Source organism: Gymnoscopelus braueri (genome assembly GCF_963280865.1).
Source record: "Gymnoscopelus braueri genome assembly, chromosome: 15".
NCBI lineage: Eukaryota > Metazoa > Chordata > Actinopteri > Myctophiformes > Myctophidae > Gymnoscopelus > Gymnoscopelus braueri.
In genome coordinates this window covers 46,502,155-46,518,021 of record NC_137620.1, presented here as the reverse complement: position 1 = coordinate 46,518,021, position 15,867 = coordinate 46,502,155, and the positions used below count along the sequence as shown (strand labels likewise).

Here is a 15,867-nt window from a genome sequence, read left to right as displayed (position 1 = left end):
TTCTGCACTATGCCCCGTAGACACTCCAAACATTGTACAAAATGAAAATAAAGGCGCTTACCGCCGAGCCCCAAATGTTAACTGGGTCTACGGGGTAGTAGTGTAATGTAATAATCTATATCTTTCAATAAAGAAGTGTTTTAATGCCGTCTGTGGCCGATTCTGTCGGAAGTTCCCAATGGGCGGTAGTGACGGGAAGTGAGGGGGCGCATCCGGTGAAACCGGAATTACACTAAATGTAAACAGGAAGTAAACGAGGGTGAAAAAATGGCGTTCGGCCACAGACGGCATTAAAACACTTCTTTATTGAAAGATATGGATTATTACATTACACTACTACCCCGTAGACCCAGTTAACATTTGGAGCTCGGCGGTAAGTGCATTTATTTTCATTTTGTACAATGTTTGGAGTGTCTACGGGGCATAGTGCAGAAAGTTAGATTGAAAACGTCAGAATCATAAATACGTCTACGAGGGTTGTATACTACAGCTAGCTACGCTTATACATCCTCCACAGCAGCAGGTGGCGCACGTGAGGAAATCATGTAAGATTCAGTCAGTCAGTAGAAGAACAGCAACAGTACACAGAAAGGAACAACAATGGCGGATCATCATCATCATCAGACAGAGGTCCAGTGATGTGTTTTAAACCCTTTTAATGTGTGTTAAACCTCCATTAAAGCAGTGTTTGTACTGATCTGATGTGTGTGGAGGTGTCGGCGGCATGAAGACGAGCAGCAAGCCGCCCTGCAGTCCCTCTGTGTCGGTGTCCTTTCAGGAGGAGCTGCTGTCTACCATCCATGGAGCCTTCCAGGTACAGTAAATATACTAGATTACTTTATATGTTATTACCAGTGGTGGAAAAAGTACTCAAATTCTTTACTTAAGTAAAAGTACCAATACTGCAATATAAAAATACTCTGTTACAAGTAAAAGTCCAGAATCAAAAAAATACTTGAGTAAAAGTACAAAAGTATTGGCATAAAAATGTACTTAAAGTACCAAAAGTAAAAGTACTAAATATTTGAAAATAGCCGATCTACAAGCTCACAACGCGTCGCGATGCGACGCGTTGAGAGCTTGTAGATCTGCTATTTTCAAATAGCCTAGGTATAAAATAGGGCTAAAGTGGTTAATGTATGTTTCATTATATCATAATTTATATCTGAAAAGTAACTAGTAACTAAAGTTTTCAAATAAAGGTAGTGGAGTAAAAGTACAATATTTGCCTCTGAAATGTAGTGGAGTAGAGGTAAAAGTATTGGAAATTGGAAATACTCAAGTAAAGTACAAATACCTCAGAATTGTACTTAAGTACAGTACTTAAGTAAATGTACTTAGTTACTTTACACCACTGGTTATTACAGTGTCTCTAACCTTTATACTAATAAATACAGTGGTGGGAAAAGTTCTCGCATGTTTTACTGAAGTGAACGTATCAATACTGCAATGTAGAAATATAGTTAAAGTCAGCTATTCTAAATTTGCTTGAGTAAAAGTACAAAAGTATTGGTATCAAAAATGTACTTAAAGTACCAAAGTAGAAAGTTGTCATTATGTAGACTGTCCCATTTCACAAGTTTTCAAATGTATAAAGTGTCTAAAAATATTTTTGAAAATAGCAGATCTACAACATTGTACTTAAGTACAGTACTTGAGTAAATGTACTTAGTTACTTTACACCACTGTTACAGTGTGTAACAGCCTTCCAGGTAAATATAACATGACTATGTTACCAGTGGTGGAAGAAGTACTCAGATATTTTCATCCAGGTAGTATATGAGACTATAGCCCTAGAATGTCTGTGATCTTACATACATTTCAAGTATTCCAAATACACAGTCATAGATCGCTCTCGGAGCCCCACTGTGTAGTGGCGATCTGCGCGGCCATAAATGTGCTCTAAACTCCGTCTGTACTCACCCAATAATTAAGGACCGTTTGGGTACATTCGGTCCATCACTCAAGTCGCCCCCCCTAGCTCCCTACAGAAAGTCGTCCGTGTGCAACTCGTGAAAAAGTGGAGATATTTGACTAAACACACGTTTTCTGGCAGAACTTTCAAATGGATATGAAACTAGAGGACAAAATATGACTCCAACTCTTAGGAATTAATTATTGGGTGAGTACAGACGGAGTTTAGAGCACATTTATGGCCGCGCAGATCGCCACTACACAGTGGGGCTCCGAGAGCGATCTATGACTGTGTATTTGGAATACTTGAAATGTATGTAAGATCACAGACATTCTAGGGCTAATGAGACTATTACTACTCGTTTTGTTTATTTGTTAGGATCCCCATTAGCTGTGCCCTAAAGAGGCACAGCTAAAACATAAAGAAAAAGTACATTAAGCTCATCCAGTCCATATCCAAAATATATTTAAGAACACATATAAGAGTAATTAAAATGCATTAAAAACAATCTAGAACATCCTACAACAAATATTTCCCCAGGTGTTTCTTTATCATCCTTTTGAATAGTGATTTCTGTGTCAGTTTGATTATTAACAGTGACAAAGAATGCCATGTTTCCTTTTCTACTGTATTCTACTGTGGCTTCAAATGATGTGTTTGCCTTGGGAAGTGGAAACTGGCCTTGTGTTGCCTGTCTGGTGGCATATCATATGTATATTGTATATGACTCTAAATTGGGTTTCAGCTGACTGTACTGACATTATGGGGTTTTGGATTGTAACACCTTCCAAGTTAAAAGTTATTTTGTCTTTAACTTTTCTAAATGGAAGTGCATGGTGTTGAGGTTAGTTCTAAATGGACATTTAGCAAGCCGTGCTGCCTTGTACTAATTGGAATTTGCTTAAGTCTTTCTTTGTGGCATTCGACCATATTATCTGATTGTAATCAAGCTGTGAAAGAACAAGTGTGTTCACATATTATATGACTTCAAGAATCACTTAATTTGTCAATGTGTGCTGTGCACGTTTATTGTGTGCTACAAATCCCTTTGTACACAACAAGAGTTATGCAGACCTCTGAACCTCAATTGTGGTGATTGATTGATTGATTGATTGATTGTGCTGGTGTATGCATAGTGCAGGATGCTGCTGTTACTGCTTTGTTGATAGTGTGTAGTGACCCCTCTAAAGACCCGGTTGTAACTCGCTCCTCCAAGGGAGCCAGCTCTCCTGGCGTTGCTCGTTACCTGCCAGTCTGCCGAGCTGGAGACCGGGGTTCGATTCCAGCTCGGGGTGCGAAATAACCAGCAACCAGGTCTATGAAAACAAGCCCAAAAGAAGTGAGACTAGACTAGAGTAGACCAAATGAAATGAGCACTATTGGCTGTTTTCAAAAAGATTTCAAAAACACATTCTAAATCGAAGGTGACACCCAGGTTCCTTTAGGGAAGACTATGAATATCATGAATATTTGTGCAAATCTTTGAATATGTATGTGTATATATATGTCACAGGTAAATTGGCATTCCAGGTAAATTGGAAGGGGAGCGCTTGTTTTTAGGCGTGGGGCGGGGCTGCGATGCAGGGCTTTTCGAGACAGGGTTTTTTACGCGAGGCTCGTGAGGAGAAGGAGGAGGAGAAGGAGGTGCGATGCGGGGCTTTGATACGAGGCGGCGCGAGAAGGAGGAGGCGCGAAGGGGGGCTTTGATACGAGGCGGCTGGAGGAGGAGGAGGCGCGATGTGGGGCTTTGATGCGACGCGGACCGCACGTGATAATAGTTATTGTCCATGACGGAGGCGCTCGCCGACTCAGCAGAGCTTGAGGCCGAGGAGGCGCCTCCATGCACGAGTGCCCGCGCCGACCGGCCGAAGGTCTGCTGAGTCGAATCAGCGCCGTCCGAGTTGTGAACCGATAGGGGGAGAATAGATCTTTTTATGGGTTACTATCATACAGTCTATGGTTACTATCCAGTGTCCACGACGACACACATGTGTGCGTGTGCATGTGTGCGCATGCACACACGCACACGCGTGCGCACACATGCGTGTACATGTGCGCACACGCATGTGCATGCGTGTGGATTCAGTGTGCATTCATTGCCCTCTAGCGTTGGTTCTACAGAATTGCCTGGGGGGCGGTGAAAAGAAGCGCCCCTTTTCCAATTTACCTAGAATGCCAATTTACCTGTAACATATATATTATATATATTTTCTATATCTTTTTTAAAGCGAACATTTTTAACTAGAATCCTTGCTTCTGGAGGTCCCTTGCGCACAATGTTTTTTTTCGATCATTGAGCTTCTCAACCTGTGGGTTGGGACCCCCAGGGTCAAAGAAAAGAAAGAGACCATCACTGCATCAAAAGTAATCAACAAACTATAATATAAAACATCGGTCAAATTGTCAAATGATATAAGAAAGAGACTTGTAGATCTGCTATTTTCACATTATTTTTTCTGTGGAACGGAGTCAAACAAAATGGGGATCCCCGGTGCAAATATGATTATTTTGGCGGGGGGTCTCGGCCTGAAAAGGTTGAGAACCACTGTTGTCCGTGGGCCTCATACATAATTAATATGGGGGGTCCTTGACATGAAGATCTTTTGAGAAACCACTGGTCTAATGTAATGTAATCTATTATATTATTCTGACAGAAGATGCATAGTTTCCAGTCAACAGTTCTTGTCATGACTTTCATCCATCATGAGTTATGCCCTGAAAGTTCAGAACACCTAATATATATATATATATATATATATATATATATATATATATATATATATTTATAATATTTACAATATTTATATTTCACATTAACTACCAAGAAAAATATATACATTATTATTTAAATGAATAGTATGATATATCAGATACTTGGAGCACATTATTATCATTATTTTCCAGGCCACCAAATGGGGGCGCCACTGTCAGATCTTGAGCACAATTTATTTGGTATTCATTTGATTCCTTGACACAGAAAACATAGGATTAGCATGTTTAATTAAGTTAAGTAGAAGCCAAGATAGCACAAATTATGTATTTTATGTCGGCCATTTTGAACGTCCGGAATGGTGGCTTTGCAGGTGTCTGTGCAAATGGCAACATAGATTTTTTTGGATTCCCCATGCTCTGAAGATTCCAAAAATGTATAGTTTTACTAATCTCCAAACATTTTGAACAAAAATACATAGTGAACCTGACTACATTGTCCCTCTAGGTGGCGGTAGAGATCACGGTGCTGGAGGTGACCAAGCTGCTGGCCCATAAGATGGGGGACCTGAGGGGCCAGGTCCACGACACGCTGCAGGAGAACGACAGCCTCAAGCAGAGGCTCCAGGAGGCCGAGGAGCAGCTGGAGCTCCTCAGAGGGTACATGGGAGGAGGAGGAGGAGGAGGAGGAGGAGGAGGAGAGGGCGCTGTGACTCCTCCTACCGCAGGAGGTCCTTCTGGTGGTCCACAACCCGGTAAGACCTCCAGCCGTATCATCCTGGAGCAGAGTGTTTATGCATGGTGTAGGATACTGTATTTATGGCGTTATGATTGGGTGTGGTTCAGTGTTGATTTCGTCGACTATAACTATGACGAAAAATGTTGGTCGACTACCTTTTATCACTGACGAAAACGACATAAAAACGAAATAAAAAACTAAGCTACGATGACGAAAACTAAGACTAAATATATTGACAATTTCGTCAACAAATAAAAACTAGACTGAAATGTTAGTGAGGGATCTAGTGGAGAGGAGATCCAGTAGAACTAAAAGACAAGTCATGTTATGTTTGGTTGCGCTCCGGCGTTGCGCTCCGGCGTTGCGCTCTGAAAATAGTAGATCTACAAGCTCACAACTGCGACGCGTTGTGAGCTTGTAGATCGGCTATTTTCAGCATGCAACCAAGTGTAAAATCAGTCATTACGACACCATCAAAGCACCGCCAACATATACATTTTAGTCGATTAAATTAACTGTAGATTTAGTCGACTATAATCTTATGATATTTAGCCGACTAAAACTAGACTAACACTAAATCATTTCAGATGTCTAAAATATGACTAAAACTAATAGAATATGACTAAAACCAAATCAAAATAAGCTGTCAAAATCAACATTGGTATTGTTGTGTTTATGCATAGAGCAGGATACTGTAATGGCATTATTTATAATTGGGTATGGTTGTTTTATGCGTATAGTGTATTAAGGGTTCGTATCCACAGAAAACGCCTTTTTTTGAGCTGGCACAGTGCCATGTATTTCTGTGGTAAAGACGAGCTGGTGCAAACGCTCCTCGTCCCAGTGGCCAAGCGTCGCGCTTCAGCGCTCCCGTCGGGCCGTGATCTTTGACCCGCAGCGCCCTGGACGCTTCTAGCTGACAATAGTTAAACTTTTTGATCCTTCAAGCAGGGGTTGACACTAAGGTCTCAGAGGCACTTGCCCGTCGGGCAAGTACAGGTCATGTTCTACTTGCCCACAGGTCTTGCCCACTTGCCCGAAAAGCAAAATATTTTAATTACCATTCAATTTAACACTTATTTTTTACTTTCTACTTGCGAATTCTGGGGCTGCACGATAACAAGTGTCATACCTCAATATTTATGGCAAATATCCTGTAAATAGCTATGAATATGACTATGGGTTCACACTTATTTATATTTTTCTCGTTGTACATCTCGTTGCATCCCCACTCAAAATGTGCACCTGCCGGTCGGGCAACCCGATAGCAAACTTCACCTACCCGACCATTTTATTTACCTGCCGCGGGCAGGCGGGCAGGCATTAGTGTCAACCCCTGCTTCAGGGAAGTTCAGGCTGTGTCTGACGAGCCGGTGATTTACGACCCGACGTCGAACACATCCGTGTAACCACTTTAACCATTATTTTATACTTTGGCTATTCAAAAAAATGCAGATCTACAAGCTCAGACCTTGTAGATCTACTATATTTACATTACTACATTTCTTCAATTTCTTTGACTATATATGTATATATTTTTTTAAAGCGAACATTTTGAACTCAAGTCTTTGCTTCTGGGGGGGATTCTACAAATGTCTTCTAAATCCTAGCAGTTTTTATTTAAAGTTATGTTGCTATAATATCAACGGTTCTCAAACTTTTTCATGTCAAGGACCACCCAAAATGATATGTATTTGGCCGTGGACCCCTATCTCAAAATAGTTCCAGGGACCCCCAGAAGCAAATATTTGAGTTACAATTATATATACCGGTATATATATATATATATATTCAGATTTGCAAACATTTTTACGATTTGTTTTTCAAAAATAGCAGCTATGAGCTCGTAGATCTGCTATTTTTTGAATAGCCAAAGAAATCTAAAATGACACAGATGTGTTCCTGGATTGAATGGGTTATATTTCAGCAAAGCGATTTGTGCTGATAAATAACATGGATCAGGACATTTGAGCAACTCCTCAGCTCAAACAGCGTTCTCAGTGGACACTGACACCCTTTAATTTATCCTTTTTAAGATTTGACTTTAACAAAAGCTTACTCAGATAGTGTTATATAAATTATATATTTTGAATGACACAAACCAAATAAGAAAAGGTCTCTGTCGTGTAGCGAGATCTTAACCCCAATTCAAACTCTAACTCAGACTTGTCTTTTTATCGGTGCTAGATTTGACATATTTAGGTCCTTTCCTGTTCCCGGGGGTTTGCAGGAGCCATAAGGACAATTAGATTTGTGGGGGGGTAGGGGGGGGTTTACCGAAAAAAAGCCGGTTTCTTAGAGAAAAGGGGGATACTCACCATATCATTATGCTCTTGCAATCAATTATGCTATTAAAAGATGATATGTCTTCGATTCTCGAATGAAATATTCCTCGGGTTTCCATCGGACCATGTATGAGCTCTCTTATGGTGCGTGTCGGCTTTATGTCGTAAGGTGAATGATAAACCAAAAAAAATGATGTGAGCTCTTTAGAAAGAGCGCTAGGGCGTGGAACGCGGAGCGTGTAACGCCAGGCATGCATGGTAGCGGACTCGCAATGCGGTTCCGGCATCAACTTAGGTTCGTAGCCTAATTGAGATGCCTGGTTTATGCAGGGATAGAACCTGAGATGTAGAGCCAAATGTCAGTAAAAATGCTGGGGTAGTTACCCCCACACCGGATAGGACCTCACGTTCATACAGAGATGACCTTCAGGTAGCATTACAAATGCCTGGTACTTGTACTGTGTCGTGTTATGGGAGTATTAGGTTCTAGCAAGAATATGAGCTGAATTTACCAGGTACCGGTAATAGTGCTTCGCGTAGGAAGTTGCGGTTGTGCCAACAAGGTATCACCGGCTAATATCGCAACCTTCAGTTGGAATGGAATTTGATGGTAGTTTTATGTGCCTAGTATGAGGTCCATCTTATACCACAAGGATAAAAAGGTTTTTTATTGTCACTATCATAACCCATTCAAACCGGGAACACATCTGTGTCAGTGTCATACAGTTCTTTGGGCTGTTCAAAAATAGCAGATATGCAAGCTCATAGCGCGGCACCGATATTTTGAGATGCGGGGGGGTCCGCGGCCCCCATCGTTTTGGGTGGTCCTTGACATGAAAACGTTTGAGAACCACTGATAATATACTAGCAACTTAACATGGGACCCCCAGAAGCAAAGATATGAGTAAAAAAATGTTCCCTTAAAAGAATATATATATTCAAATATTTGCGCAAATGTTCAATATTTTTTCAAAAATAGCAGATCTACAAGCTCATAGCGCGGCACTCGGTGCCGCGCTATGAGCTTGTAGATCTGCTATTTTTTAATAGCCAAAAGAAATCTAAAAATGACACAGATGCGTTCCTCGTTTGAATCATGGGATAATCAAGGTATTTGGTCAGAAACATGGTGGTGTTTGATGTTTGATCCATACTGTATATTATGTCCCAGCAGTGCTGCTGTCCAGCAGAATGCTTCAGAACGTGTCGTCCAGCTCTCAGGAGGAGACCATCGGCCATGCTGCACACGGTCATCATGACCTGAAGACAGAACCCCAGGCCGACCCAGACTCGGGGGGCTCGGAGGATGAAGACGGCGGGACGTTCAGGGAGATCTGTGCTGACGGAAGGGTTCTGTCACAGCAGTATCCTCCGGAGATCTCCTCTGCTCATCACGACCACGGTATGGATGCCTTTCATTTTTGTATTTATTTTATTGTATTCAAAATAAGCGAGGTGATCACACGCATCAAATGCAGAGAGACAGTGTAGTGCCTCAAAGAAACTAGGATCCCAGGTAATAAACCAAGAACCTAGCATCAGTCTAAACTAGGCCTGACCTCGAATAGTCGAATAGTCGACTAATTAGTCGCGGGGGGTCTGAGTCGACTGCGTGTCTCTTAGTCGAATCTAGCCGAGAAAAAAAAAATTAGTTTGCCAAAAATAGGATATACATCATGGTTTATTGGGAGAAACCAATAGTTAAATCAGACACTAAGCACCCCTACAGCCCAAATGGAATGTTCCTCTATTGCATAACATATTTTTTGCATGATTTGACTGAGAGATTGGCAGTCGAATCAGATTGATTCGACTGCCAATCTCAGTCGAATTATGCACAAAAAAAAAAAAAAGTTTTTTTTTTTTTTTTTTTTTTGGGTATTGCATTAGTCTGCCAGTCGACTATTGGCAATTAGTCGCCAATTAGATTCGACTAAACAAATCCTTAGTCGGGGGCAGGCCTAGTCTAAACTATAGAGTACAGAAGTCCTGATGTCACTCGTTCATCCCCTGGTTCGTAAAGTAATGTCTCTATGGAGAATAACATTGGGTCATCTTAGAATCGTCTCATATAAGAACTGTGGTCCAAAAATAAACAAACTGTCTCTGCGATATTTGTCAGGGAGGAGGTTCTGTATCGTTTATGATAGTCAGTCACTCATATTTGATTCAGTCTGTTTCTGGCGAACATTTAACTAATTCGGCGGAAGTAACATTATCGTTTTCTCACCGTCAGTTGATGCTTCATATCCATAAGAGTCAAACCACCGGGATTATTTGTTTATTTTTGGAACAAAGTTCTTATTTGACGGGATATTTAAGACTTCTATGGGAATTCAGAATGGGGGGAAAAAAACGCGACCCAGGTTGGATGTATGAATTATGTCAGACTTCGGTGCTCTATCTACTATCAAAATAATAATCTGTACATTGAAACTATAGGATACCGGGTAAACAATGAACCTAGCCTCTAGCTGTTCAAACAACATGCCTTGTATTGAATTTCCCATTGGTGTAAAGTAACTAAGTACATTTACTCAAGTACTGTAATTAAGTACAATTTTGAGGTATTTTTTACTTTACTGAAGTATTTTAAACGTTCGGTACTTTTACTTCTACTCCACTACGTCTCAGAGGCAAATAGTGTGCTTTTTTTTACTCCACTACCATTATTAGAAAACTTTAGTTACTAGTTACTTTGCAGATATACATGATTATATTATAAAACTTACATTCACCACTTCAGCCCTATTCTATACAGTGGTGTAAAGTAACTAAGTACATTTACTCAAGTACTGTACTTAAGTACAATTTTGAGGTATTTTTACTTTACTGGAGTATTTCCAATTTTCAGTACTTTTACTTCTACTCCACTACATCTCAGAGGCAAATATTGTACTTTTACTCCACTACAATTATTTGAAAACTTTAGTTACTAGTTACTTTGCAGATATAAATGATTACATTATAAAACATACATTAACCACTTCAGCCCTATTTTATACATAGGCTATTTGAAAATAGCCGATCTACAAGCTCACAACGCGTCGCATCGCGACGCGTTGTGAGCTTGTAGATCTGCTATTTTCAAATATTTAGTACTTTTACTTTTGATACTTTAAGTACATTTTGATGCCAATACTTTTGTACTTTTACTCAAGTAAATTTTGAATTCTGGACTTTTACTTGTAACAGAGTATTTTAATATTGCAGTATTGGTACTTTTACTTAAGTAAAGAATTTGATTACTTTTTCCACCACTGATTCTATACATAGGCTATTTGAAAACAGCCTATGTATAACGCCACGCAGCGCGTTGTGAGCTTGTAGATCTGCTATTTTCAAACATTTTAGTACTTTTTACTTTTGATATTCACTGACCCTGTTCTGTTCTGTTGTCCCCTCCCCTCCACAGAACCACAGGAACAGACGTCCGGGGTTCGAAAGACGGAGAGCGTCAAACCACCGTCGTGTCGAGACGCAGCGTTCCAGCCGGGCGACATCGCCGCGCCGCCCCGCCCCCCCCGAGGGACAGAGGACGAGCGGTCCTGTAGCGTCCGTCCCAGAGGGACCGAGGACAGGGCCTGCAGCGTCCAGCTGGTCAGGATCAAGGAGGAGAAGACGCCGAAGGAAGGCGTGGCCGCCGCGGACTGCTGCTTCGACTCCATGGAAGACATGGACGACGTGGAGGACTTCGGCCCAGACAGTCTGTCTCTGGTCCAGTCCAAGATGCTGGAGGAGTGGAAGCCAGAGATGCTGGAAAATAACCTCCAGGACCTCAACCAACACCCAGAACATGTGGTTCCTGGACCCAGCTGTGCTCTGGGTCAGTGAGAAGAGCGTTTGAATTAACTTACAAAAGGCACCATTAGACCAGACAATGTATAAGACCCTGCTTGAAATATTGAATCATGGTGCATCATGTGCGTCGGGGTGTGTGTGTGTGTGTGTGTGTCATTTCGGCATTATGTAGGTGGTTCTCAAACCTTTTCATGTCAAGGGCCCCCAAAATTATATGTATTTGGCTGCGGACCCCCATCTCAAAATATTTTGTTCCACGGACCCCCAGAAGCAAAGGTTTGAGTTACAAATGTTCGCTTTAAAAATATATTATTCAAAGATTTGCACACATTTTAACGATAAAAAAAAAAAAAGCAGATCTAGAAGCTCGTAGCGAGGCACTCGGTGCAAGCGCTATGAGCTTGTAGATCTGCTATTTTTGAATGGCCAAAGTATAAAAAGTTAAAGTGGTTAAAATTATTGTGATGCTATATTAACACATTTAGCTGGGGACCCCCGGGAACCCCCCACAAGGACCCCTGGGGGTCCCCGGACCCTCACTTTGAGAACCAATGATGTAGGCTTTCATGCAGTAGGAGCGTGAAGGCACCCGCGGGGCTCTCTCTTGCGATTATTGTGACTTCTACCATTCCTTCCGTATTGTGGAAAGAATAGGATGGCAACAGGCAGAAGAAACTTGGTAACAAGATATTAACACAAAGATATTCTGCTTAGGGCACACGCATGAAATAAAAACATGACCAAAGCGTCTCTAACAGCTGGAGGGAGAGCATTCCAGAGACAGAGGGCGCAATGTGTGAATGCTCTGCCCTGTTTCCCCCTCCAAAACCCAAACTTTGTCACTTTGGGGAGCGTAGTCGTTGTGAGCTTGTAGATCTGTTTTCACTACATTTGTGTGACACCCGTTTGATGCAGTTGACCATTAATTTATGAAAATAATATAATATTATGTTTTTTTCTCCCTCTCATTGCAGACCTCCCTCAGCTCAGTGGGGGCAGCAACGCTCCAGACTTCTCCTCCTCCTCCTCGTCAGGGGAGTTCTCCCACCTCCTCCCTCCTCCAGGGGAGATGGCTCCTTCCTCTTCCTCCTCTTCCTCCTCGCCGCCACAGGTGTATGGCGTCCACGTCAGGGCTAGCGGCGGCGGACGCAACAACAACCCCCCCGCGGCCGCCGTGGCGGCGAGCAGCCTTCACGTGTGTAAGCTGTGTGGCCAGGCCTTCCACGCCCCCAGCCTGCTGCGGAGACACTATGGACAGTGTCAACAGACCCTACAACAACAACAACAACAACAACAACAACACCAGAACCAGCAGACCGGTCGACAGCAAGCCACGCCCGCAAGGTTTGAATTGATTTGATTTATTCGATGTTATGTTGACTTACATGTTCCTCACAGAAAGAAAAATGTCAAGGATAGAAAACACAAGAAATGTCAGAGGCTTATATCCCAGTTTTTTGATTGAATACTTCATCAGCAGTTTGCAAAAACTGGGGGGGTGGGGGTGCTATGACTTTTACAGGGGCCAGTTTCGAACTGCAGCCACCTGTAAGTGCTCTTTTAACCCATTAAGACCTGAGAAGATTCTAGAAATGTCTTCTAAATCCTAAAAATTTTTTGAAAGAAAAACCCAAAAGTTTTTTCCTCGATTTTTCAAAAATAGCAGATCTACAAGCTTATAGCGCGGCACTCGGTGCCGCGCTATGAGCTTGTATATCTGCTATTTTTGAATAGCCAAAGAAATCTAAAGTGACACAGATGCGTTCCAGGTATCAATGGGTAGCGGTTTCAATGTTGGTCTTGGACCTTGGCCTTTTTTGTTTTGAATTTCAGTTTAGTTTTGATTCTTTTTAAAGGGGGCTTGCTATTTAAGTCTTATTTTTAGTTTAGCGTTTCAGTTTTGTATCGTAATATTGGGGTAGTCAGCAGTGAAACTATAACAACAGCTCAGAAATATAGCGAAAATAACGGGTCTGCAATGCATGCTCACAACGCGTCGTATCCAAGGGGTCAGCTTCTGAGTTGTAAATTGTGTCTATATAGGAAATGACAGTTCATTATGAATGGCCTGTACTTGCTGGTGTCAGAAATAATTTCTCTCCATTCAAGCGGATGGGTTTTTGCTGAACTTTAGACTTGATTACCTTCATAAACATTGTCATAAATACTATATGCTTCCAGTCGCTATAGTTTAAAGTCTTCTTTCAATCACCATGATATGCGTTTTGGTAAATCATGGTCCCATTTATTTTAAAATGGATGATAAAGTAGGCTATGCTGTAGTAGGGGCGTGGCTACCTTGTGATGATTTGATTGACAAGATACACAACCACAACATTCACGCGATATAGAAAGATGACGGATTTGAAATTGCTGAAAAATAGGCTTAAAGGTATCATGACATTCATGTTTACACCACATTCAGAGTCTTTGTCCTGGTCCTTCAAACGTGTACAAAAAGTTTTAACTGAAAATTCCACTCCAGTGATTCACTGTAGGTGTTTTTGTCTCACATTTCTAAAGCCTTTTCAACTGCAATGAAAAAAGAAATCTTTGCCTGCGGGTGTCGCTGGTGAGGGATTTTGCCTGTCAATCATCGCCTCTGCTCCGCCCCCCCCAAAGGAAAGGATAGGGGAGGGGAGGGGCGAGGAGGAGAGTGGGCGGGATTAATCGACTGTGACCTCACTGTCGAAGGGCCAAGCTCAGATTACTTTTCAGCCTAATTATTCAGAAAACCCCAGACCACAGAAAATCTACTGAATGTTCAAAGTTCCGATTTTTTGGGTGTAATTGAGGTCATAAAACCCCCAAAAAAACATAAAAAATAAAAAAAGTTAAAATGAATGTCATCGAACCTTTAATATACGGTCTGTAGAGTTTTGCCTGTAATGTCCAAAATAAGGATCGATTGTGAATCGATTATTTTATGAACTTCAGTCAATTATGGATTACTTTCTATAATCCATTTAAATCGATCAGTTCAATGAACTGTTGTACGATTGGGTTGTTTCCAGGCCCCAGGCCGCCGGTGCCGGCGCCGGCGCCCCCCAGAGGTCCAAGGTGGCGCTGTACCCGCCGGGCTGCAGCCCGTTCCGCTGCACCGTGTGCAACCGGGACTTCAACCGCATGGAGAACCTGAAGACGCACCTCCGCATCCACACGGGGGAGCGGCCCTACACCTGCTCCGTGTGCACCAAGCGCTTCCGCCACTCGGGGGCGCTCAAGAGGCACTTCCGCATCCACACGGGCGAGAAGCCCTACGCGTGCGGCCAGTGCGGCAAGACGTTCCGCAACTGCGGCGGGCTCAAGTTCCACCAGAGGTCACACAGCAGACAGTGGGAGTACGGCAACGTTCACTGATTTTAAACTTTTTAAAAACTTTTTTAAATTTTTTTTAAATGTCTTTAACCCTTTAAAGGCCGGGAACACATCTGTGTCATTTTGTCATTTCTTTGGCTATTCAAATTTTTTTTTGCAAATTGTGCGAATCTTTAAATATATATATATTTTTGAAGCGAACATTTGTAACTCAAATCTTTGCTCCTGGGGGGGTCCCTGGAACAACACGTTTTGAGATGGGGGTCCGCGGCCAAATACATATAATTTGGGGGGTCGTTCACATGAAACGGTTTGAGAACCACTGATATAGAAACATACGTTTTTCTGAAACCTGTTAGGATTTAGAAGACATTTGTAGAATCCCCCAGAAGCAAAGATTTGAGTTAAAAATGTTCGCTTTAAAAATATATATATATATTCAAACTAAAGATTTGCACAAATCTTCACGATGAAAATAAATAAATTGCAGATCTACAAGCTCATAGCGCGGCACCGAGGAGAAATCTTAAAATGACACAAATGCACTAAAAAACTTTGGCTTTTATTTTACTTTCTGCTTTATTTGCGGCACAGCTCCCACAGCAGACAGTGGGAGTACACCAACGTTCACTGATTTTAAACTTTTTTAAAAACTGCTTTTTCTTTCTTTAAATTTTTTTTTCCTTGGTTTAATTCATCTAGACCGGGAAAGAATCTGTCATTTTATAGATTTCTTCTTAGGGCTATTAAAAAAATAGCAGATATACAAGCTCATAGCGCGGCACTCTGTGCTTGTAGATCTGCTATTTTGGTTTGAAAAATCTTGCAAATCTTTGCAAATCTTTGAATATATATATATATATATATTTTGTAAAAGGAACATTTGTAACTCAAATCTTTGCTTCTGGGTGTCCCTGGAACAACATATTTTACAAATGCTCGCTTAAAAATATATATATATTCAAAGATTTGCACAAAGTTTCACGATTTTCCGCGCTATGAGCTTGTATATCTGCTATTTTTGAATAGCCCAAAGAAATCTAAAATGACAGAGATGCGTTCCCGGATTCAATGGGTTAAAAAATATAATTTGTTTCCCT

At 41.5% G+C, this 15,867-nt stretch overlaps 1 protein-coding gene across 2 annotated transcripts; it reads left to right on the top strand.

Annotated features, from left to right (window-relative positions):
- The first annotated feature begins 580 nt into the window (after positions 1-580).
- LOC308101245 (uncharacterized protein) lies at positions 581-14,898 on the top strand. 2 transcript variants are annotated; one of them, XM_080450644.1, is made up of 6 exons: positions 581-814; positions 5,133-5,379; positions 8,823-9,050; positions 11,064-11,474; positions 12,424-12,793; positions 14,464-14,898. In XM_080450644.1, the coding sequence occupies exons 1-6, from the start codon at positions 725-727 to the stop codon at positions 14,807-14,809; spliced, it is 1,692 nt and encodes a 563-aa protein (XP_080306770.1). In that variant the 5' UTR covers positions 581-724; the 3' UTR covers positions 14,810-14,898. The 2 variants fall into 2 exon arrangements, with proteins under 2 accessions (XP_080306770.1, XP_080306769.1); XM_080450643.1 differs by having other exon boundaries at positions 8,820-9,050.
- The last annotated feature ends 969 nt before the right edge of the window (positions 14,899-15,867 follow it).